General features: G+C 33.8%; 1 protein-coding gene across 3 annotated transcripts in view; it reads left to right on the forward strand.

Annotated features, from left to right (window-relative positions):
• Nucleotides 1–26258, forward strand: part of PGAP1 (post-GPI attachment to proteins inositol deacylase 1) — a 79560-nt gene that overhangs the window by 28756 nt on the left and 24546 nt on the right. For 2 of the 3 annotated variants that reach the window (XR_009213833.1, XM_032755082.2), the window contains exons 8-19: nt 1602–1707; nt 2447–2502; nt 3931–4014; nt 8606–8652; nt 9020–9071; nt 14346–14423; nt 18681–18756; nt 21016–21089; nt 21195–21246; nt 21752–21818; nt 22229–22337; nt 23804–23842. Coding sequence is in view for 2 of the 3 variants with exons in the window: in XM_032755082.2 (XP_032610973.2) it covers nt 1602–1707; nt 2447–2502; nt 3931–4014; nt 8606–8652; nt 9020–9071; nt 14346–14423; nt 18681–18756; nt 21016–21089; nt 21195–21246; nt 21752–21818; nt 22229–22337; nt 23804–23842 (840 nt within the window). In the remaining variant the exon portion in view is untranslated. Of the gene's footprint in view, nt 1–1601; nt 1708–2446; nt 2503–3058; nt 3074–3930; nt 4015–8605; nt 8653–9019; nt 9072–14345; nt 14424–18680; nt 18757–21015; nt 21090–21194; nt 21247–21751; nt 21819–22228; nt 22338–23803; nt 23843–26258 lie in introns of those variants that run through there. The other variant, XM_032755084.2, reaches the window with a different exon arrangement.

The following is a 26258-nucleotide window of genomic DNA, read 5'->3' on the forward strand; positions in this document are numbered from 1 at the left end:
TCCAGTCTTAATTAAAGTTTTTTTTGTTTTTGTTTTTGTTTTTTGAGACGGAGTCTTGCTCTGTTGCCCAGGCTGGAGTGCAGTGGCATGATCTCGGCTCACTGCAAGCTCCGCCTCCCGGGTTCATGCCATTCTCCTGCCTCAGCCTCCCGAGTAGTTGGAACTACAGGTGCCCACCACCATACCCGGTTAATTTTTTGTATTTTTAGTAGAGACAGGGTTTCTACATGTTAGCCAGGGTGGTCTCGATCTCCTGACCTTGTGATCCACCCATCTTGGCCTCCCAAAGTGCTAGAATTACAGGCGTGAGCCACCGCGCCCGGCCTAAAGTTTTGATAGACAGGCTGTAACATTTAATTGATTGCAAACAGATGTGGCCCCTTAAGAAAATCAAACAAATTTAGTATAAGACTGAGTTATTTGAAGTAGAGAGTTTGCATCAATTAGTATAAAAGTTCCACTGTCCTCCACTCTACTGACACCGTATCTATAGAACTGTATTCTGTTTCATGCATCATATTTTGAGGGGGACATCAACAAACTTGAGTTTATCCAGAGGAGGCAATCAGAATGTTGAAGGTACTAAAAGAGTTCTATGAAAAACACTTGATATGTTTGAAGTTGTTTTATCTGCAGAAGAAATGTTTTATTTGAATGGAGAACATAGCAAGTTTCTAATTTTTGAAGGACTGTCTCCCAATCTAAGATAGCAGTGTAATAAGGAATCAATTATTTGCTCTAAATAAAGCATTCTCCTGGCAAGAGTTGTTAAAATTGGAATGCATGATCTTACAAAGTAGCGAATTAAAAATGTTCAAGCAAATGCTGAGTGACTTCCAAAGGGATTGGAAAGGTTTAGTAGACCTGGATCCTCACTGTTAGTTCTTTGCCATTCTCACTCTGTTGTTGAGAAAGTCATTTACTTGTCAGGGCCTCAATTATTAAACTAGACAGTTGAATAATGATCAATACCAAATGGATTTTATACCCCAGTACACTTTTTTAAAGGGATGACAAATTTTTTAAAGTTGCCAACTTTTTATTGTGCCAGGATATTTAAAAAACAGGTAGAAGGACAGAATAAAAGAGAGTAATTTCTATGGTAGGAAAGTTGACAATATTTATTTTCTCTAGTGACCAGTGGATTCTTTGTTATGGTATTGGCAATAGTCTGAATTTGGAAATTGGTACGTTGGAATCACAAGACCAGAGAATCTCTAAAATTCTCTTCTGCTTCTATACATTTTTATAATGTTTTATTCTTAAATGTTACTTGAGAGACACTATTGCATAATAATGAAAGCATGGACTCTAGAGCCAGAATGCCTGGGTGTGAATCCCAGCCCAGACTTAATAACTGTGTGAACTTGGGCAAGTTTCTTAATTTCTCTGTGCTTTAGTTTCTTCACATTTCAAAAGCAGATGAAATCATTATCTCTTAGAGTTTTTGTGATGATTGAGTGAGTTCATGTACAGTGCTCAGAACAGTGCCTGGCTCAGAGTAATAAATGTTGGCTGTTGTCATCATTACTGAAGCAATGTTTCATCAAGCTATTACAATAGATACAAAATGATATAGAATGTATCAATGTTCTTTCTAGATAACTCAAAATTCCAAGAAGAAACTGTCAGTTTTGAATCACCACTTTATAAGACACCCATCAAAACATTTTGAGGAAAATCCAGCTATAATTTCTGACTTAACAGGTTGGTGACAATAACATATTTTAATTTTAAATGAAGTATTTCATTATTAATTTTAGGTAAATTTGTTTATAGCAGACAAAATCTTTGAAACTGTGATACTTCAAGTTTTAGGATCCTATTATATATATATACATATATTATTAATTTCCCTATGATGATGCTGGTGCAGTTCTTGGTTAGGAAGGGAAAAAGAAGCAACGTGTAAGAGGTTGCTGATAAAAATTTTATCTTGAAAATAACATGAGAAATAGAAAAATTTCAGTTAAATGACTGTTCTCCTAACAGTTCCATAAACTAAGTGCCATATTATTCTTGACTCCTTTTAGTTCCTCAATTATTAGTTATTCTTCATTCTTCTTTTGGATTGCGAACATATTTTTTGCTGATAAATTTTGCTTTTAACAAAATAATGCTTTGTCTATTTAAATATAAAGCAAATTATACCTGTTATATTTAATTATATGTCTTGTTTGGGAAATGAAATATTTATTTCCTTATATTGATAATTCCTTAGAGTTAAAGGACACCAAACAGATTTATACTTTACTTGATGTGAATGCTAGTTGGTGATGAGTATATAGAAAATATATTACTAGATTTTCTGTTTTAGTATAGCCAGTGTTCAGAAAACCACTTCTTTATTGTTATTGAGAAATATTTCACCAGGATTCAATAAAGAAAGAAACTATGTAGTATAAAAACAAAACAAGGCAAATAAATTAATTTCCTTTACCTTCAGTGACATCTATGTGGGTTCCAGTAAAAGTGTCCAAATGGACCTATGTAGCTTACAATGTAAGTATTCCACCAATGGATTTTTTTGATGTTTTTTCCAGAAATAATTTAGTATTTATCTTTAAAAGTTAAAGACGCTTTAAAAAAGATAACTGCATGCCATTTTCCCACAATTTAATGATAATTCCTTAATAAGTAGTCGGTAATCAGTTTTATCATAAATTTATCTTTTTTGCTGTGTTCTTTGATGTTCAATTTGTTTACATCAGGATCCAAACAAGGCCTATACATTGTTATTGATTAATGTCTTATTCCTTTTTAATCTGGAAGACTTTCTCTTACCACCACCCTCCCCTTTTTTTTCTTGAAACTTATTTGTTGAAAAAAACACCAAGTCATTTGTCCTCTAGAGTTTCACAGTCTTGATTTTACTGATTGCATTCCTGTAGTCATTCAGCACGTTCCTTCGCCTGTTGTGGTCCTGTGATTTAGTAGTTGGATCTAGCTGCTTGTTCATATTCAGATTTTTGTTTTGTTTTTGTTTTTGCTAGACTCTCTCTTTGTGTGATGTTAGCCACTATTGATGAGGAATGCCTGGAGTTATTCATTGATTTAGGAGGATGCAAAAATGGTGATGTTTAATTCTATTATTAACTAGAATAGTATTCTAGTTAATTCTATATACTTAGAGAAAAACTGTTCATCTACTAAATTCATCAAAAGTAGAATAAATCATATGGGAAAGGAGTGATAATTGTGTGGATCTTTGGATCTTACCATATATTTACTCATTATCAGAATGGTGAGTTGGCTCACAAGCTTCTTCTTATTAGTGACCATTAGAGGGTTTTTTCCTCCAGTATTATTATGCACTCATGCATTTAAATATGTTTCCTTTCATGTTGATAATACAATCGTTCCATATTTGGCCGGTGGAAACCATTTCAAGTTTCGTTCCTGAGTTTTTTTGATACAGCTCTTTAGTTGTCTTTAACAGTTTCCTCACTGTTGAATATGACAAGATATTTTAGCTTATTTTGTACATTTCCTGCCCCAAACTGTGAATCAGCTGTTTCTTTAAGGAACAATTCCTTTTCTTTGGGAAGTGGTATCTCAAAACCATAATCTGGTACTAGAAATGCTTGTGACTATTGAGTTGGCATTTCTAGGCCTTTTCAATGGCCAGAGCTAAGAACTGCATAAAATCTTAACTAAGAGACCAAAAAACCCACAATAAAACAACAAAAAAAAGTGCATTCACACTGGTACTTCCAGGAGAAACTGAGGACTACAGAGTTTATACCTAATCTTTCTCTTGCCCTTCTGTATCTTCCTCCTCCCACTCCTAGAGAATTGGTTCTCAACAACACCAAGAATGGTAGAAATGGTAGAATTAGAATAATTACTCATTTGCTATATCTGGATTTTTGAATGATGAAATTAATCTGCTCATTATAGATATATTGAGTGTTTTCCTTCTTTTTCTAGGAATCTGAGAAGATATATTTTACATTTCCTCTTGAAAATCATAGAAAAATCTACACTCACGTCTATTGTCAGAGCACTATGCTGGTAAGATAATTGGTACATTTTATGTAAATTTAAGAGGCCAACTGTTGTTCATTTTCCAAATTCTACTGGTGGACCTAGCTATGAAATATTAAACCTAAGTAGTTGAAAAATAATTTCTCTGGAAGAGTGTTTTGATTGAAAAGTATTAATCAAAAAATTTTTTATCACAGATACTGTGCTATTAAGTTGTAACTTTGGTTCTAGTTTAGGTCTCCCACCCTGTCTTTCTGCCTTCGTTTTATCTATTCGTGATGAAGGAATGGAATTCAAAACCCCTTTAATTCTAAGTTTCTATTAGTACTTTAAAGAATAGATGTAATTAAGCAAAGCTATTCAATAGGAATTTTATAAAGTGAATTTTGTTTTCCATTGGCTTCCATACTAAAATTTGAGGTACTTTTTATACCAAATATTCTCTAAGATAATAGAGTAACTTACAATGTTATCTAGATTTACTGTATCAGAATAATGATTTTTGTTTTTGTGTTTCTTTTTAATGAGTACCTACTATGTTAGGCACTATTAAAAATGTGATATTGTTTAAAAATGCTGTAGCATGCATTTATTATGATATTAGGAATGGAAGCTAGGTGTGGTGGCTCACACCTGTAATCCTAGCACCTTGGGAGGCTGAGATGGGTGGATCGTTTGAGCTCAGGAGTTTGAGACCAGCCTGGACAACATGGTCAAACCCCGTCTCTGCAAAAAATACAAAAAACTTAGCTGGGCGTGGTGGTACACACCTGTAGTTTCTGCTACTTGGGGGGCTGGGGAAGGAAGATCACTTGAACTGAGAGGTTGAGACGGCAATGAGTTGAGATCACGCCACTAGCACTCCAGCCTGGGTGACGAAGTGAGACCCTGTCTCAGAAGAAAAAAAAAGGAAAGGTTAAGTAGTACTTCAATAATTTATCTACATTTCTTACTTTCAGGATTTTTTCTTAATTTGGATTCTTTTTCCTCTATTCTGATTTTTTTTTTTTTTGGCATATCTCATGATTCTTCACTCTATGTTTGTATCTGTTCCTTCTTCTCCCTTTTGTTAGGTTGTTTGTATTTATTTAGAACCAAGATCTGTTACTTTGCTGGAGATGCTGACATTTGATTATATAGTAAAATCTTTTAAAAAAAGATGATGGGCATTGTGGGCTAGATGCTAATGAATACTACATTTTAGTGAAATTACCAGACTTTTGCATCTCTCAGCCTAAAATCTAGATGGGCATTTTACCCTGGCAGATTCTGGCCTTGAGAGTAAAGGCTTAATGTATCCTTTCTCACTTAATACTGAATTTCAAATCAGAATGTCAGTATTATATTAAGAAAAATGCTTGTCAAAGTGCAAATTATTCATTTGGCTGATGGGAGGATCTTTTTTCTGTATTTAATATTCATGGGTATTAATTAACATAAGTCGTGGTAAATTTTTAAAAAATCTTTTCAATTTTTATTATAGAAATTTTCAAGCTTATATAAAGGCAGAAAGAAAATATAAGAATGAATTTTTTATAATCAACACACAGCTTTAACAGTTATCAATACTCTGTCATTCTTATGTCATTTATTTCTTTACACTTTTTTTGACTGAAGAATTTTAAAAGTAAATTCTAGGCATTTTATTAGTTCATCCATAAAGTATATTTTCCTATAGGGATTTTATACATTACCATAATAGCATTATTTCATCCAGCCAAATTAATACTAATTCCTTAATATCATCTGATATTCACTCCATGTTCAGTTTTCCTTGGTTCACTTAAATTTTAAGTTTATTTGAATCAGGATCCAAAGTATACATTGCCTTTAGTTCATAGATCTTATGTCTCTTTTATAATAAATAGCCCCACCCCCTTTCCCCCATGCTACTTACATGTTCAAAGAAATGTATTATATGTTTTACAGAATTTCCCACATTCTGGGTTTAACTGATTGTATTCCCATAGTGTCTTTTAGTATGTATTTCTATCCCCTATGTTTTCTGTAAACTGGTAGTTAGATCTAGAATCTTGATTAGATTCAGATTAATTTTTTATAGTAAGAATGTTTTATAAGTAGAGCTGTGTATCGCCTATTTTATGGTATCAGGAGGTACATAATATCTGGTTTTACCACTTTCAGAGACAAAGATGTTGGTGGGCTCAGTGGTGACAGCATGATCCATCCATTATAAAGTGCCCAGTCAGTCTTTCACTTGATGGTTTTTAGCAGCCATTAAATACAGTAGACAGAATTTTTTGAGAACTATAAATTTTTGATCAGTAGCATTTTCTTTCCTGTATACTTTAGGAGTTAGTCAATAATCCTTGAGTAACTTCTAAGGGTTTTAGTATGATTTTTGTAATTAGTTAACCTTTTGACATCTAGGTTATATCAACATGGTGTTTTAGGGTGGACTTGAGTAATACATTATCTATCTATTCAATCCATTGATGAATGGGACAGAATTCCCAATACACCGAAGTAGTATGGAATATCAGCAGTTTTCATAATGAGGGTTACCTTTGAGGATAGGCCTCTTCTTAGTAGCTGCAAAAACCCTTTACAAAAGTGGGTTGGATCTTTACGGGCTGCTAGATTTTCTGTGTCCAGGCTGTGCAGATCTGTTCTGTTGCCTTGCTTCTTTAATGTCACATTATTGTTCTGGGAAGTACAGGTAACTGATACAGGACTCACACAAGTATTTTGCCTACAGAGAAACACCACACTTTTTTGTTTGTTTCCTGTCAGCTTTCTTTTATATATTCCTGAAAAATGTCTTAACATTTTATGTAAGCTGAATGAGAGCAGAGACTAGGACTGCCTGATTCATCATTTTCCCTGAGGGCTTAGTATATCATTCTTTGGCCATAGAATGGGCTTTATAAGTATCAGTTGAATAAAAGCATTGATTTCTTGGTTGTCCTATCTGTGATTCAAAGGACAAATTTATGTAGCTGCGTGAGCAGTGCTTCTCATCCTCTTATGTCTTGGTAGGATTTCACTAGTTAGATAATCATATCTCAGAACATTGCTCTTACGTCCTTAAAAGTTGCAGTTAAGATCTCAGGTCACACTGCTTTTTTGTTTGTTTGTTTGTTTTTGTTTTGTTTTTTGAGACAGAGTCTGAGTCTCGCTCTGTCGCCCAGGCTGGAGTGCAGTGGCGCGATCTTGGCTCACTGCAAGCTCCGCCTCCCGGGTTCATGCCGTTCTCCTGCCTCAGCCTCTCGAGTAGCTGGGACTACAGGTGCCCGCCACCACGCCTGGCTAATTTTTTTGTATTTTTAGTAGAGATGGGGTTTCACCGTGTTAGCCAGGAGGGTCTCGATCTCCTGATGTTGTGATCCGCCCACCTTGGCCTCCCACAGTGTGGTCACACTGCTTTTAATTGCCTAAAGCTGAATACAGAATATGTTAAAATGTCACAATCATCTCTACAGCATTTCCATCCTGTGCTGATGAATCATAACCAGCTTTAGTCTGGAGCCCTTGGAATTGTGTTTCAGTCCAACACATTCTTGGTTGTATAGAAGTTATTTGCTGGTCACTTTGGGAGGTCAAGGCGGGCAGATAATGAGGTCAAGAGATGGAGACCATCCTGGCCAACATGGTGAAATCCCGTCTCTACTAAAAATATAAAAATTAGCTGTGTGTGGTGGCATGCGCCTGTAGTCCCAGCTACTCTGGAGGCTGAGGCAGGAGAATCGCTTGAACCCAGGAGGCAGAGGTTGCAGTGAGCCGAGATCGTGCCACTGCACTCCAGCCTGGCGACACAGCAAGACTCTGTCTCAAAAAAAAGGAAGTTATTTGCTGGTAACCAAATGGAAACTCAAACGATAAAGTGAGATGCAGTATATAAATTATTTTTAATTGCTTGACTCTGGATTTACGTTTGTATAAAAGTCTACCTCCAGCTTTTCATTCTTCATTTAAAAAATGTAGATTACTTACTGTGTAACTATCTAATTAAAGTATGGACATTATTGAAATCTGAAAATTTTGGTTCAATAATTAGAAATACTTAGGTGATATGCTGTAGAAAGATGGCCAGGCATGGTGGCTCACACCTATAATCCCAGCACTTTGGAAGGCTGAGGCAGGCAGATCACTTGAGGTCAGGAGTTCAAGACCAGCCTGGCCAATATGGTGAAACCTCATCTCTACTAAAAATACAAAAATTAGCCAGGCATGGTCGTGGGCGCCTGTAATCCCAGCTACTTGGGAGGCTGAGGCAGGAGAATAACTTGAACCCAGGAGGAGGAGGTTGCAGTGAGCCAAGGTCATGCCACTGTACTCCAGCCTAGGTGACAAAGCAAGACTCCATCTCAAAAAAAAAAAAAGGAAAAAAGAGATAACCTGTCAGGGCAGTCTTTCTCGTACTCTTGGCTCCAGGATAACTGCTTACCTATCAATGTTGACATTAGACTTCTTTACCCATCCTTGATTTATTTGACTTTGAGAACATCTTGGATATGTTTCTCAACAATAAGCTGTTATGTTTCACTTGCTCCTAGTCACCCTATCATATAACAATAAAAAGTGTTGAAAATGGGTATTCTGTACAATTATTTTCTACAATACTTAGTGTGTTTTGTTTCGTGCTGTTCATCAACAGGATACAAATAGTTGGATTTTTGCTTGCATAAACAGCACTTCTATGTGGTAAGTCTTTTGAATCCATGGCCCTCCACTTCATTTATCTCAACAGAAACAATACTTGGAAATCACACTTTTAGAATAGTTTCATACATTGTCATTTTCATTTTGATGCTATATGAAATTATAGTATTGTTTTTAAAATTAAAAGTAAAGGAAATGAATATACTAGTAATTTTTGCAAACATTGAAATTAGCTAGGAAAAACATTTTTGTTGCTAAGGGAACTATGTGGACAGAGTATATTGGATTAGACTCAATAGACATCTCTACTAGGTGTAGAGATGGTTTCTTTTTCCTCTGAATCTTATTTATAATTTGTAATACTTCCATATATTTGTCCTTTAATTATATTTTCATATTTATTTCAAAGCCTGCAAGGAGTTGATTTATCATGGAAAGCTGAACTGCTGCCAACAATTAAGGTAAATTATGGCTTCAGAATTTTAATATTCAGTTGAAAAAAATACTTGAGTCTATATACATTTTAAAATATTCTCTTTCATTAGCTTATCTTGGTATTAAATAAACTTCAGATTTACTAACCTACATTTAAAAAATATTTTCTTAGAAATATATTTGATAGGGAATAACATACAATTAGTGTTATTTATATTTTTTTTACTTTCAGAGATAAAAACTATAAGTTAACAGTCCTCTAAAACTCTATATGTTATAGCTTCGTACAAAAAGAACTGGATGGATTTATAACATTCAGTTTGAGGATATGTTTGAATGACCTGCCTTAAAATATGAGCTGAGTTAGTATACTTAGAACTCATTTTGGGAGGAAAGGCCTGCAGTTGGGAAGTAGACATCTCCAACAGATATGATACATGGTCAAGAACTCAAATAACTAGTTTATCTAGTGCTCTTCAGGGTGATAAGTCACAGCAGGGATTTATTTAATAGTTGTTTGTGATTTGATTAAGCAACTCTGGTAGGTCAGCACGTTCTTTTATAAAGGGCTTATTTGCGTAGTCTCAAAGTCTATTGTTGGAAAAGCAAAATAATTCTAAAATGTGATGAAAATATCTGTTCTAATTTCCAAATTGTATTTATTGTAACTGATAAAGTTTTATCAGGATTGATAGTTTTCAGTCTTCAAGTAAATCTGTGCTTTAAAAATATAGTTTCATAATGAATCCTAGACTCATTCATTGACTTGAAAGTGAAATCATCTGGTGGTTTCCAATTATTTCACGATTAACTCCAATTAAGTTAGTTATTTTTGCTCATGAATGTTTATAATTATTTGTATGAATAGTCAACTCTATACTATACAAACAGAGAATGAGAAACTTATGCTAACAGAGAGGAATGGTGACAGAAGAAATAATTGCAAGTCACACTTTGGAATGGTTGCAATTTTTTTTGTCACCTTGGTCAATCTTATTTGTACATATTCATTCATGTGACCTTGTGTTTATCAAACAAATATGATAGGAAAGTAAATTGACTCTTGAACATTTTTAGGGTCTCTCACTGGTACTATCCTAACCAGGATCAAAACAAACAAAAGTGTTAGGATATACTTACTGCACAGTCATTTATAAGGTGTTATTAAATATTTCCTCAACTTATTTTTTTATTTCAATAGCTTGAGGGGTATGGTTGATTTTTTTTATTACATGGATGAATTATATAGATTAATTTGGATGTTCTATCCAGCCTATAAAGATTAAGAAGAAATAAATTATTAAAAACCCAATAAAATGTACTTTGCTTCTATGTTTTAAAAGGTATTTCTTAAATCATAAAATTTTTATATTATTCTTTTAAATCTCCAAAGATTAGTCAGTCTCTGTATCAAACAATAGGTCCCTATGTTGTTTGTTCTGAATGTAAGAAACAGCTGGCTGAACAGCAGGAGAACAAGCTATTTCAGCTGCCTACTTTTCATGGCAAATGCTGAAAGAGAGAAGTTAGAAAACAAGTATTATAGCATTCCGCAATCTTGTGTGTTCTCAGCTTAGGAGGATAGATCTTTTATTTTAATGAAAATCAAAATTGAATGTAATATGTATTAGCCATTTATAAACAGCACACAAAATTATTTTGCTTTGAAATTGAAGGGATGACTAAAGCAAATACATTTTGTAAATTTTATTCATATTAATATCTCAATAAAAGTAATGTCAGATGAGAATTATATCATTGTTAGGCATTTCTGTGGACTGAACTTTTAATAAATAGATGGAGCCCTCCATCAAAGCACGTATAAATTCAACACTTGGCCATTGTTGTGAATAAATACTTAAAAGCCATTAGAGTGGATAGCTGCACAGATTATCCAGGTTCTTCCTAATTAATGTTTCATATTAGCTACCATTTGTCTGGTGGGTCTTAGCTGCCTGTAGCTGTGGCTTATGTGGCCCTTTTAAGGCTCTTTAATTTACATTAGAATATATGAGTCTGTCACAGGGACTTTGCTAAGTTGGGGTGAAGCCCAGGAATTTATGTTTGATAAACATCCCATATGAATCTGGTCAGGTTGTTAGAAGGCTACTCATTAATGGTTCTTTAGCTTGAGCATCTCTGTCCTCCTTGCCCACATTGGTGCTTCTGAAGAAGATTGGGGAAAGCTAAGTGTCTTTAGAAATGCTTAATGCAAACATATTGTTAGAACATATAACTACTCCCACCCCACACATACTTCCAGAACAAAACTCGATTAAAAACTGTATTTGGGTGATTCATCACATAAACAGAACTAAAGACAAAAGCCACATCATTATCTCAATAGATGCAGAAAAGGCTTTTGATAAAATTCAACACCCATTCATGTTAAAAACTCTCAGTAGACTAGGTATTGAAGGAACATATCTCAAAGTAATAAGAGCCATCTAATGACAAACCCAAAGCCAACATCATACTGAATGGGCAAAAGCTGGAAGCATTCCCCTTGAAAACCAGCACAAGACAAGGATGCCCTCTCTCACCACTCCTATTCAGCATAGTACTGGAAGACCTGGCCAGGGCAATCAGGCAAGAGAAAGAAATAAAGGACATCCAGATAGGAAGAGAGGAAGTCAAATTATCTTTCTTTGCAATGACATGATCCTATATCTAGAAAACTCCATTGTCTCAGCCCAAAAGCTCCTTAAGCTGATAAGCAACTTCAGCAAAGTCTCATGATACGAAATCAATGTGCAAAAATAAGTAACATTCCTACTGACAGCAACAACAGTCAAGCCAAGAGCCAAATCAGGAATGTAGTTCCATCCACAATTGCCAAAAAAAAGAATAAAAGACCTAGGAATACAACTAATCAGAGAGATGAAAGATCTCTACAAGGAGAATTACAAAACACTGCTCAAGTAAATCAAAGATGACATCAACAAATGGATAAACATTCCATGCCCATTGATAGGAAGAATCAATATCATTAAAATGGCCATACTGTCCAAAGCAATTTATAGATTCAGTGCTATTTCTATTAAACTACCATTGACATTCTTCACATAACTAGAAAAAACTATTTTAAAATTTATATGGAACCAAAAAAGAGCCCAGTAAAGCCAAGCCAATCCTAAGCAAAAAGAACAAAGCTGGAGGCATCACACTATTTGACTTCAAACTATACTACAGGGCTACAGTAACCAAAACAGCATGGTACTGGTACAAAAACAGACACATAGAGCAATGAAACAGGATAGAGAACCCAGAAATAAGGCCACACACCTACAACTCTCTGACCTTTGACAAACTTGATGAAAACAAGCAATGGGGAAAGGTTTTCCTATTCAATAAATGGTGCTGGGATAACTGGCTAGCCTTATGCAGAAGATTGAAACTGGACCTCTTCTTTACACCATATACAAAAATTAACTCAGGATGGATTAAAAACTTAAATGTAAAACCCAAAACTATAAAAAACGTGGAAGACAACCTAGGCAATACCATTCTGGACATAGGAATGGGCAAAGATTTCATGATGATGATACCAAAAGCAATTGCAACAAAAGCAAAAATTGACAAATGGGATATAATTAAACTAAAAAGTTTCTGCACAGCAAAGGAAACTATCAACAGAGTGAACAGACAGCCTACAGAATGGGAGAAAAATTTTGCAAACTCTGCATCCGACAAAGGTCTAATATCCAGCGTCTATAAGGAAGTTAAACAAATTTACGAGATAAAAACAATTCATTAAAAAGTAGGCAAAGGACATGAACTGACGCTTTTCAAAAGACATACATGCAGCCAACAATTATATGGAAAAAAAGCTCAACATCACTGACCATTAGAGAAATGCAAATCAAAACCACGGTGAGATACCATCTCACACCAGTCAGAATGGCTATTATTAAAAAGTCAAAAAATAACAAATGCGAGGTTGCAGAGAAAAAGGAACACTTACATGCTGTTAGTGGGAGTGTAAATTAATTAGTTCAACCATTGTGGAAGACAGTGTGGAGATTCCTTGAAGACCTAAAAATAGAAATACCATTTGACCTAGTAATCCCATTACTGGGTGTATATCCAAAGGAATATAAAGCATTCTATTATAAAGACACATGTATGCGTGTGTTCATTGCAGCACCATTCACAATAGCAAAGACATGGAATCAACCTAAATTCCCATCAATAGTAGACTGGATAAAGAAAATGTATTACATATACACCATGGAATACTATGCAGCCATAAAAAAGAATGAGATCATGTTCTTTGCAGGAATATGGATGGAGCTGGAGGCCATTATCCTTAGCAAATGAATGCAGGAACAGAAAACCAAATACTGCATCTTCTCACTTGTAAGTGGGAGCTGAATGATGAGAACACATGGACATGTAGGGGGAACAACACACACTGGGGCCTGTTGGAGGGTGGAGAGTAGGAGGAGGAAGAGGATCAGGAAAAATAACTAGTGGGTAACTAGGCTTAGTACCTGGGTGATGAAATAATCTGTACAACAAACCCCCATGACACAAGTTTACCTTTGTAACAAACTTGCACATCTACCCCTGAACTTAAAATAAAAGTTAAATTAAAACAGAAAACAAAAAAACCTATATTTGGTGCCTTGGCTTTTCATTAAATAGAGCAGTCTTCCACCAATTCATTCCTCAAGATATGGACTATAGGACTGGTCTTAATTTTGAGAAATAAATAGTTACTCATTTGGTGAGGTGCATTATTTAGACATACTTGTCTTTATCATTTGCTAAATAAATTCCAGGGGATGGTGTGCAGATATGCCATTAGCCAGCAACTCTTTACTACTTGGGCTAGATCAAAATAATTTGAGATTAAATTGTAACTCTTTCATTATATTTAGCATTTATTCATTCATCAGCTATTGAATGTTTTTTGTTATATACTACCAAAATAAATGTAGAAACAATACTGTGATACTATATGTAACAAATAACCAAATTATAAAAAGAAAGACACCAAATTTGGAAATAATTATTGACAATAATTAAATTTAATGTTAAATATCATTTGTTTTATGTGAAGGGATCCAAGGAATATTTTTGGCAGTTCCTATTTAACATAATAATTATTAGGAACTTGATTTTCAACAGGATTATTGACCTGGAAATGTAAACATGGGCATTTTATGAAGTACTGAACATAAATTGGAAGTCTACTTTTTAAGATAACTAATTAAGAAATAAGTGTTATTTATTTTTCTTTAAACATGCATTAATCTCTAAGAAATAAAAGTAGTTTCTTTCTTTTTTTATTTTAGTATCTGACATTAAGACTTCAAGACTATCCATCTTTGTCTCATCTTGTTGTTTATGTACCATCTGTTCATGGAAGTAAGGTAACAAGTGGGTTAAGATTGTTATCAGAATGTTTTGGAGACACATGCTAAATTTTACAGTTCTTTTTCAATGAGTTTTTCTGCACAGAGTTTATCTAAAACAGTAGCCAGTTTGATGATCCACCTAAGACTGTTAAATTATTAGGATCATCTACTCTAACTTGAACTAAGCAGAATAAACCCAAGTTTCTTTGTTCCAAGTGAGAACTGGTTCCAGTTTATCAATCAGTCTTTCAAAATCTATGAATTATTAGGCACATAATAATAATTCATAGGTGCAAAACCTGTGAATTATTAGGTACTCTTTAAGTACAAGGCTATGTACCAGGAATTATAGGAGGTACACAAATGAAGACATGACCCTTATTTTGTTTTGCTTTTTTGAGACAGAGTCTTGCTCTGTCACCCAGGCTGGAGTGCAGTGGTGCAACTTTGGCTCACTACAACCTCCATCTCCTGGGTTCAAGCGATTCTTCTGTCTCAGCCTCCCAAGTAGCTGGGACTACAGGCGTGTGCTACACACCAAGCTAATTGTTGTATTTTTAGTAGAGATGGGATTTTGCCATGCTGGCCAGGATGGTCTTGAACTTTTGACCTCAGGTGATCCGCCAACCTTGGCCTCCCAAAGTGCTGGGATTACAGGTGTGAGCCACCACACCTGGCTGACAAGACCCTGTTCTTAAAAAGCTACATACTATTGGGAAGGGGGAGAGAAATGTAACTGGAGCAGAGGGAAGAGTGGAAAAAGAACTACCCAAATACACATAACACAAATCAGAATATAGCAAGTACATAAAAAGAATGGCATTATAATAAGGTGATATTTAAAATGGCTTTCAAGTGGGCATGGTGGCAAGTACTTGTAGTCCCAGCTACTTGGGAAGTTGAAGCAGGAGAATCGTTTGAACCCAGGAGGTGGAGGTTGTAGTATGCTATGATTATGCCTGTGAATAGCCACTGTACTGCAGCCTGGTCAACATAATGAGACCCCACCTTTAAAATGAAATGAATTAAAACAAAATAGCCTTAATGGATAGTTAGGATTTTTATAGGAAGAATGAACATTGTAGAGCCATCCTGTCAATACAGGAATCACTAGCACATGTGGTTATTTCAATTTAAGTTAATATAAAATTAAAAATTCTGTTCCCTAGTTGTCCTAGTCACATTCCAGATGCTCAATAGTGACATCATTGCCAGGAGTTATAATGGACAGCACTGTTTAGACAAAGCAACAGAGCAAAGCATGAAGTATATTTGAAAAACATTGAATAAGTAAATAATAATTTTGAAAGGATGGCCATGATGGGTTTGAATAGTAGTGGAGGAAAAGTCTGGAAAATTAGTTCATGGCCATATTGTGGAAGTCTTGATTGGAGGATTCAGGACTTTACGGAATTCAGAAGTCAGTTGGAAGCCATAAGATTTTTCACTATAGTAGTAATGGTATCAGAAATCATTTATTTGAGAAGATTAATCTCGTTATGCTGTAGAATAGATCAGAAACAGACTAGGCACCTCATAAGGGGCTTGTACAGACTGAGCACCCTTAATCCAAAAATCCAAACTCTAAAAACTTTCTGACAGGTGGGGATACTCACTGCTATAATAATGAGGACGCGCCATCTAAAACTTTTTGAGCACCAACCTGACACCACAATTGGAAAATTCAACCCCTGACTTCATGTGGTGAGATGTAGTCAAAACAGTCAAAATTTTGTTTCATGCACAAAGTTATTAAAAATATAAAAATTACCTCAAGACTAAGTGTGTAAGATACGTATGAAACATAAATGAATTTTGTGTTTAGACTTGGGTTCCATCCCCAAGATATGTCATTATGTATAGGCAAATATTCCAAAATCTGAAAAAAATCAAACACTTCTAGTTCCATGTATTTTGGATAAGGGATCCTCAGCCTGTATTAGGGAAGTGGGAATAGAAAGAAAAAAATGGTGATTTTGATAGAATTAGTGGGTAAGAAAGAAAATAGAGGTAAATGGCCCTTTGGACTCCCGTTTTCCTGTTTCACCCAGCAAACTTACTCTTCAAGATCCAACCCATGGTCCCTTTTTCCCTTTTCCAGAGTCCCCCAGTAATCTTTTACTTATTCCCGTGATACTTTGTTTATAACTTCTTTGAAAAATTTATTATATTGAATTATAGTTTATTTATGTCTCAGTTGCCATGACCACATTGTGAACTCTTTAAGAGTAATGAACAGATAGGTTTTATTCTACTTTGCATCCTCAACCTTCAGTGACTACTGCATAAATGCTCAAGAAAATGTTTATTGACTGAGAAGGTTGATAAGATTTGTAGCCAAAATAATCAGAAAAATATAGGAGAAATAGAGAAAGGAAAAGGGGGATGTAGTTGGGAGTCATCTCAATGACTAAATCTCGCAAGTACCTTATAATGGATTCATTGTTCTGTTTTGCTTAGCTCAAGTGAGAGGTAATTCAGCATCTTCAATACTAAAAGCTCTCTTTAAGGGTTTTTCTGGCAGGTAAGCTGGTTTTGAATGAATCTAACATTTTTCTCAAACTTGAAAAGGCCCTCTCTGGTTATTCCAAGAAATTAATGAGCCTTTCTGCAAATAGACAGTCTTAGCAGCCTAATAAACATGTAATGCATCTTAATGCTCTTTGGAAAGTAACACTGCTGAATCTACTGTTGTACAACCCCGTCTCACTAGAATTATAACTTAAGTCTTTCATAATTTTTGCATGTCTATGTATAGCTCATCATCAGAACATGACATATATTCAAATCATATAAAACATTTTTGAGTCAACTTGTATCAATATATTTTTAGAAATGCGAATATGGAATTTATCTGTATTTTTTTGTAACAGAAAACAAAATAATTAAACCCATTAGAAATTTACTTATCTTGGGTGTTTCAGAGACAGGCCTTTGAATTTTCTCTTTCTTGGGTAGGGTTTTTGTCATTATGCAAAACTAAAGGCATAGCCAAATTTTTAAAGCAATAATAAAAATTCTATTATTTTAAACTTGTTCAAAGTGATGAAATTGCTTTTAAAAACTGCTTCCCTGTCTGATATAGGCTTATCCAAAAGTACTTTGTAAAAAATGTAATGAATAATCCTGTTCAATAAATGATTTCTATAATCTTTTAGCAGCTGTTTTCTGTAATGAAAATATCTGACTGTGTTCTTTGCTTTGTAAGTAAGGAGGGAGAAATAAAAGCAAAACCCCTTAAAAGTTTTTTCTTTTATTCCCCCAAGTGTATGGTATAATCTAATAGCAATTTCCCTTCTGTTTTGCACTTTTGAAAACAATAAAAAATCTACCCAAGAGGCAAACAAAGTAATACTGCTTCAGACAAATCCAAAGTATAGTTATTAGAAAAGCCTAGGATAGACCCCACTAGCTTTCCACTTTTATATACAGCAAACTACTTGCTAGCTACAGTTATGCATCACATTAATTTTTCTTTAGCTTTTATAGATTAAAATAATATGATTGCATTGTAGAGATTATTTTAATAAAATTATTCCTTTACCAGAAACAGTTCTTGGAGATAAGTGAGAGCAGGTTTTCTTATGCAGCTAATAGAAATGTTATTTAAAAAGAAATGTCACTACAAAAAATTATGATGCAGGTGTCACATTATAGTTTTACTTTTTTGAAAAGCATTTCTTTTTCTGGCTTCATACATAGTAAACCTTTTTTCCACTTACTGTAATAACTGTTTAAGCTGAAATAATGTTCCACAAATAACATTAGCCATGTGTCAATGAATGGCAGTATTTCTCCAAAAGCCTCTTATAGTTTAATTAGACTATCTTTAATAAATACAGGATTTTTCAAAAGATATAAAACAAAATCACATTTTCCTTTTGACTATGAAAGCATTAAGAGACATAGTATCTAAATCTTTAATTAATCTTGAATGAGCTTAGGCTGATAATACTTTCATCCATCCTTTACTGTACTTCTTATGCAAACACCTAAAGCTAACTATAAAAAAACTGCTATGAATCTGTTCTAGAAATGGCCCTCGAATAATTTATCTATTAAGTTAAGCTTGTGTATCAAGTTTTCTCAGCATAGTATCTCTCCTTGAGAAATTCTTGCCACCTAAGTATAGGCAGAATTATAGTGTAATAGATGATACTTTCCTCAAAGCTGAGGTTTATAGACTTTTATTTTCCACTCAAACATCAAGTAAAGATACTTTACTGTAAATGTAACTTACTTTTTCTAATAAATCAATGTTTTATATTTCAGTTTGTTGTAGATTGTGAATTCTTTAAAAAAGAGAAAAGATACATACAGCTTCCTGTAACTCATCTTTTTTCCTTTGGTAAGTACTTTGTTTTTGGAAAGCATAAGAATTGCTTTTATTTTTAACAGAGTTGCAGTAAAGCAGAGCTTTGTAATATCAAATGTTGAATATTTCAAGTATAGTTCTTAGAATAACTATATGATGTGGTTCAGTGGTTTTATTCTCAGTGGGCTAACAGTCATATTCTGAGAAGTGAACTTCCATAATCACATACATTTGCACATAATTGCGTGTGTGTATATATGTGTCTGTGTGTCTGTTCTTATGTGAAATTTATCCTATTGGCCCCCTTTTTTTTTTTTTTTTTTTGAGACGGAGTCTCGCTCTGTCGCCCAGGCTGGAGTGCAGTGGCGCAATCTTGGCTCACTGCAAGCTCCGCCTCCCGGGTTCACGCCATTCTGCTGCCTCAGCCTCTCCGAGTAGCTGGGACTACAGGCGCCCGCCACCACGCCCAGCTAATTTTTTGTATTTTTAGTAGAGACGGTGTTTCACCGTGGTCTCGATCTCCTGACCTCGTGATCCGCCCACCTTGGCCTCCCAAAGTGCTGGAATTACACCTTTTAATACAATTTTAATATAGAGTTATAAATTGTTATTTGTATAAGAAGGTTTCAAGATTTCTCTAAATATTCTTTTTAACTTTATTTTGAAATAATTTTAGATTTACAGAAAAGTTACAAAAGAGTTCCTGTATATCCTTCACCCACATTTCCCTAAGGTTGACCTTCTACATAAACACAATACAATTTTTTAAATTAAGAAATTAGCATTGGTGCAATACTGTTAATTAAACTACAGGCTTTATTTGTTTTTCACCAGTTTTTCCACAGATGTCCTGCTTATCCAGTTTTCCACATTGCATTTAGTTGTCATGATTCCTAAGTCTCCTATAATCTGTGACAGTTCCTCAGTCTTTCCTTGTCTTTCACAACTTTGAAACCTTTGAAGAATACTATTCAATTATTTCGTACAATGTTCCTTATTTGGAGTTGTCTGATACTTTCATTTTTGGGGGGGGAGTGGGGAACAGGGTCTCACTCTGTCACCTGGGCTGGAGTACAGTGGCATGATCTCAGCTCACTGCAACCTCTGCCTCCTGGGCTCAAGCGATCCTTCCACCTCAGCCTCCTGAGTAGCTAGGACTACAAGCATGTGACACCATGCTCAGCTAATTTTTTTGGATTTTTTTAGAGACAGAGATTCACCATGTTGCCCAGGCTGGTCTCAGACTCCTGGACTCAAGAAATCTGCCTGCCTTGGCCTCCCAAAATGCTGGAATTACAGGCATGAGCCAACGCGCCCAGCCTAATACTTTCTTATGATTAGATTGAGGTTATGTATTTTTGCCAAAATACCACAGAAGCAATGAGGATTTCCTACTATATCATCTTGAGTATACGTGATACTGATATCTCTAATTACTAGTTATGTTAATTTTCCTTTCTTGGTTAAGGTGATGCCTGCTAGATTTCTCCACTATAATGTTATTGCTTTTTCCTTTTGTAATTAATAAATATCTGGGGTGACATACTTTGAGAATATATAAATGTCCTGTTTTTCTTTAGAATAACCCACTATTTTTAGCATCCATTGGTTCATCTAGTACTTAGCAAATATCACTCTGGTATTCTACATTTAGTGGAATTCTTCCTGAGATAAAGTAGACCCTTCTCCCCCATTATTTATTTATTCAATTTTTATTTATGTCACTATGGACTCAGGGATATCTATTTTATTCACTGGGCTATAATCCAATTCTATCATTATATATATTTTTGCTTAAGTTGTTCTAGCTTTGAATATTGGGAACTTTTTTACATTGGCTCCTGTGCCCTTTAAATATTTTTTTTACATTCTACTTATGAAAAGAATCTGTGTTAATTGGCAAAACTTTAGGATTTTTATTTTTCCCCCTACCCTTTGTTTTGGTACAAAAATACCCAGAACAATACAGAAATGACAATTCTGAATCACCCATATCATTGAAGATAAGAAGCTTGTAAAATAAAAGATCTACCAAGAAAGTACACCTTTCTGAAATTGGAATTATGTACCTGACTTTTTAAAAGCAGATTGATGTGATTGGAAGTCATAAAATTTATTTTGTCTAGAGTTTATTGCTGGGAGATAGATTTTTAGGAGTTAACTCCATACAGAAGTGAAAACCTGTAAATAAATTTTTAATTATTGGCATTGTCTTAGTGCTAATTAAATAATCAGTACGTTTTTAACAACTTTCTTGATATTCTAACTAATACAGTACTTTTAATTCAACAGGATTGTCTTCAAGGAAGGTGGTGTTAAATACAAATGGCCTATACTACAATATAGAGCTTCTGAACTTTGGACAGGTAATTAATCCTGACTACAAGAAGAAGAATTTGATTTTACTTTAATGTTTACTTTAACATACAAGTAAACCTTTATATTTTGTTTTTGTGGTCAAACTCTATTAGATATACCAAGCTTTTAAAATCAACGTGGTAAGCAAGTGCTCAGCAGTCAAAGGTAAATATGTTTTCTAAAAAATGTATAGAAAATAATATTGTCATTTGAAGACTCAATAGGTGTTAACTCGAATTTTCTATAATACTTATTCTTCCATATATTTTTATGTGAAGTAAAATTAAATTTATAATAGAAAAGTTGTTTATATTTCCAGGGAATTTAACATAGACCCTTTCTTAACAGTAAAGCATTTTTATCTGTTTCACTTTAAATACCCACATTTTAAAAATGCTGTATATCTTTATGTCTTACAGTAGTAATTCAGATTTAGTTATTTAGTATTTTTCCACTTTCTTAATACTGCCTATCTGCTCTAATATCTATTATAAATCTAATTAAAGCATTATTATTTAGGAATTCGCCATAATTTTTTATCATGTAATGTAACCTGTACTGATTTTTTTAATGAAATGGACAATTGTATAATTAGTTAGATATTATGGTAGTTTATGTAACGTTTAGGGTAACATGTTGTTAACAATACATTTTTTTAATGTTTTAACAGAAGAAATAACCAGTATCTATAAACTTCATATTCCTTGGTCTTATGAAGATTCACTAACCATTGCACAGTAAGTATTTGAAAGAATTTACTTTAAACTTTGGTGTTTTTGAATAATAGATATTCTGCTTAGTTTATTTATTTAAATCATGAATTATTAAAATGCCTCAGTAAAATGTATGTATCCTTTATGTAGCATTGTTCCTGTAATTTAATATATAGTATTCTTATGAAATGATAGAGAACTTAAACTTTACTTCCTTGGAACCTGAACCCCCTTCCACCCTCTCCCAACTCCTGTGTCCTAGAGGGAGCATTCAAACAATTGTGATATCATTGAAAAAGTGCCCATCCACAATTATGTGTCTGGCACCTAGCTTCCTCTACATTATTCAGTTGTATTGTGCTGAGGATTAACTTAGCCATGGCTCTTTACCAGCATTTTGTATTTGAGAATTGATATTTAAGTTATCTCTTCAGGGCTCCATCTTCCACAGAAATTTCTCTGAAACTCCATATTGCTCAACCAGAAAATGATACCCATGTGGCATTATTAAAAATGTACACGTCATCAGACTGTCGGTACGAGGTAAGTTGTATGTTTGATTAATTTTTAAGATTTAGTTGTAGAATAAGCTAGAAATGTTCTTTTTATATAAGCTTCAGATATATGATGGTATGGAAGCCAATGCATATAAAAAATAGGCATTTAAAATATTTTAAATATTCTTCATTTTTCCTGTTAACACCACCTTAGCATCTCCAAAGCTGGGCCATTTGAAAATGTATGCATCTTAATAAGTAATAGAAGATAAAGCAAAAAAATGAGACTGTAGATTAACCTTCTAAATTTGGAAGCCCCAAGTCCAGAATCTTTTTTATAAATTGAAGAACATCATGAGGTCAGCTGACATGGGCTTACTGCAGTAACTGACATGATACTTATTGGTGTATAGCTCTACTGGTTGTTAGCTTAAGGATCTTCTTTCCTTTTCACTAATTATTTTAAGCTCTGCTAGTCATTAAAATGTGTGATTTCATACCTGTTGTGTTTATTTTGTAATCAAAGTACATCTCTTTGTGTTAAGGGGAATAGACTTGAGAGTAACATTTTACTTACTTATGGATTCATGAATGAAGAGCCCCTAGATCCCAGATTTAAGTGGTTAAAGTACTCATTTCAGTGGTTATGACATCATAGGCTTCTGGTTTATGTGAAATATTTTATTTCTGCTCAACTGCTTTAAACCAAGCTTAAATGTTTGGATTCTTTGTTAGAACTAACTTTTCAAGGGTAAACTAGGATTGATATTGTCAAATTAATAGAATCTGTTCCTCCAGCCAAGTTTTAGTTGAACTTATATTATGAATTAATTTAGATTTTGTGGAATTTATTATTGCTTTGATATCTTGTTTCCTGTTTCTAACAGTTAAGGGTTTTTCAGGGCCACAGTAGTTTTTAATTTGCATGTTCATATTTATAATATTAAAGCAATAGAAAAAATTGTGATAAAAATTTGACTCCAACTACTGCATGCTCTCAAAATGTCCATTTTTTTTTACAAATACTGCATATCTTCAGAAGTCCATATTTTGACAAAATCATTTTAAACTTCCCTAAAAATATTTATCTCCTTTCTAATATCAAATAGACTTCCTAATTATCAAAAAAGTTGTATTTGTGGTAGAGATAATTAAGGATGATTTCTTTTTAAAATATTATTTTGGCTTAAATTTCTTTAGCTGGCATGATATGGTAATGGTAATAAGATATTCTACTTAATTAAATATTTTAGGTAGTAAAGGGGCATAATAGCATTCACTCAACTGTCAAATAATTAGATATGTGGGAAAGTATACTAAACAGTAAAACTATACTTAATACAATTTACATGGTGGTTCAGAAGATTCTTTAAGATCTTGAGTGCCTTTAAGGTTTACCATTATAGAAAATCAATTGTTATGCTTAGAGATATGCATAAGTGCTCAATTTAATAAAATGTAAAGGAGTTTAGAGGAAAATAACCTTTTTTTTCAATAATTGTTTTAAACTAGGTGACAGTTAAGACTTCCTTTTCACAAATACTTGGACAGGTAAGAGAGATTCCTGGCTGGTTGATTATTTACTGCTTTATGAATAGATAACTCTAAGGAAGGGGTTGTAGATTTTTCCATATGGGGCTGGATAATCAATAATTTTTTGCAGACCACATACAGTATCTTTTGCTACTGCCACTGCTGTAGTTGCTTCTGTCTTCTTCCTTTTTTCTTTTTCTTTCTTCTTACACTTTAATAAAATCCAAAAATTATTCTTGGCCCACAGACCATAGTTGCCCACCCCTGCTTTAAGGTGATTCTTTCATGTTTGATACATCCAAAAAATGAGAGCTGATACCTGATTCTCAAAGAAATTAATATTTTTGCCTAAATGAATTTCATGATTGGCCATGGTGGCTCCCATCTGTAATCCCAGCACTTTGGGAGGCCAAGGCAGGCAGATCACTTAAGGTCAGGAGTTCGAGACCAGCCTGGCCAACTGGTGAAACCCCCACCTCTACTAAAAATACAAAAATTAGCCAGGCGTGCTGGCACACACCTATAGTCCTGGCTACTCAAGAGGCTGAGGCATGAGAATCGCTTGAACCTGGGAGACAGAGGTTGCAGTGAGCTGAGATTGTGCCGCTGTACTCTAACCTTGGCAACAAAGGGAGACTCCATCTCAAAAAAAAAAAAAAAAGAAAGAAAAAGAAAAAAGATTTCATGTTGCTCATACTACACTATAAATTCATAGTACAATAAAATATGTAGGCTCTGCCATATAAATGAATGTTTTCAAATAACTTTTTTATATTGTGCATGCTCAGTTTGTAAAAGGTAAACATAAATTCTATTAAAGATAAATGTGTTGAATTCGTTAGCAAATAATATTACAAAAATACTGCATAAAGCAGTAGAACTATAGATATTACTTAGCATCACTATAATTTGCACAATTGTGCAACCTGGACATAAATAAGATAACAATTGATTAGTTAGTGAAGTTATATAGTTTTAATATTCAGTCAAATTTGTATTATAGTTTTTATTACTTTCACTTTTTTTTGGTCTGTTGTATTTTGCAATGCAGGCATAGTAGAATTTTATTTTAACTCTAAGTCATTTAATACAGTAATAAAACTCACAAGGCAAAATTAAATTAGAAACATTTTTATACGCATTATCTCATTTAATCCTCAGAGCAACTTGGTGAGAACTAGATTATGATCATTATTAATTTGTGAACATTATAAAATTCTAACTTAATATATAGAAATTTTGTGCTAAATTAGGAAGGGAAGATTAAAATCTTAGTATAAGTTGGAAAATAGCATCATGGATAATTACAATACATATTATAAAATGTTAAGGGACCAATTAAATCTCTCAAATTCATACTATTGTATATTTAGTATGGTGAAAGAGCATATTACTGTAAACAGTGGTTTGGGGTAGGAATATAACATACTCTCGTATCCATATAATTCCTGTGTCTCATAATTCAGTTTAGTAACAAGAAAAGTCAAGTCAGCTTGATACTGTAGAGTCAAGCATAATTGTAAACCAAAAGAGGACAGACCTAGTATTCTTGTTTTGATGTGGAAGTCTTTCTAAAGACTGAGGATGTACAGGTGTTACAGTATCAAAGGTGGATTCTTTTTAAAATGTCAATTAAAGAATTTATATTATTGAAGCTTAAGCTTAGTTCTGTAAAAAAAAAATTAAAGAAAAAAGAATTTGTATTAATTAAATTCCCAAATTATTGAAAAGACATAAGATGTTCTTCCTTCATGCTTGTTTAAAAATGTAGCTTGTAGGTAGTAAGAGAATGAATGAAAGTTGTAGATCTTACTTGTTTTAACAAATAATACATATTTTGAATGTTGCTGATTCAGTCACAGAAGATTGGAGAAAATGAATAAAGAGAAACTTTGGCCTTCAATAGATAACTTTTCATAAAATTAAATTTTTTTCTGAAAAAGGAAAGAGGAAAATATATTCACATATTCTGTAGTCTGCTCTTATGAAAAAGAGGGCAAAGCATGAACTGAAGTTACCTTCTCAAGAGAATTCCATAAATGCTGGTAAATCATTTCTGTGCAGCAATGAAGTCCAGTGTTGCCAGATCGTCAGCTTTTAAGAGAAACTAGAAATCTGAATTTTTAGACGAAATATTTTAATTTTTCAATGTTGGCTTGTAAGTCAAAATTTAAAGAAATACTGCACCAAATGCTAAGTATGGCTACAGTTTGACTATGAGATAGGGAGGCCAGTTTATGATTGTAAGTTTAGTAGTATCTTATATACCCAGCTGTATCTGTAGCCCAGTATAACATTTAATACTCATAACAGTGATCCTCTATCATTGAAATAAATTTTATATTCAGAATACTCTGTGTAGGACCTGTTACAAGAGTCTAAACACAGTGAAGGGCATTAAAGGTAACAATAACAGTTAATATTTCCCAGTCAG

The sequence above is a fragment of the Hylobates moloch genome, unplaced genomic scaffold (genome assembly GCF_009828535.3).
Source record: "Hylobates moloch isolate HMO894 unplaced genomic scaffold, HMol_V3 SCAFFOLD_1, whole genome shotgun sequence".
In the NCBI taxonomy this organism is placed as follows: domain Eukaryota; kingdom Metazoa; phylum Chordata; class Mammalia; order Primates; family Hylobatidae; genus Hylobates; species Hylobates moloch.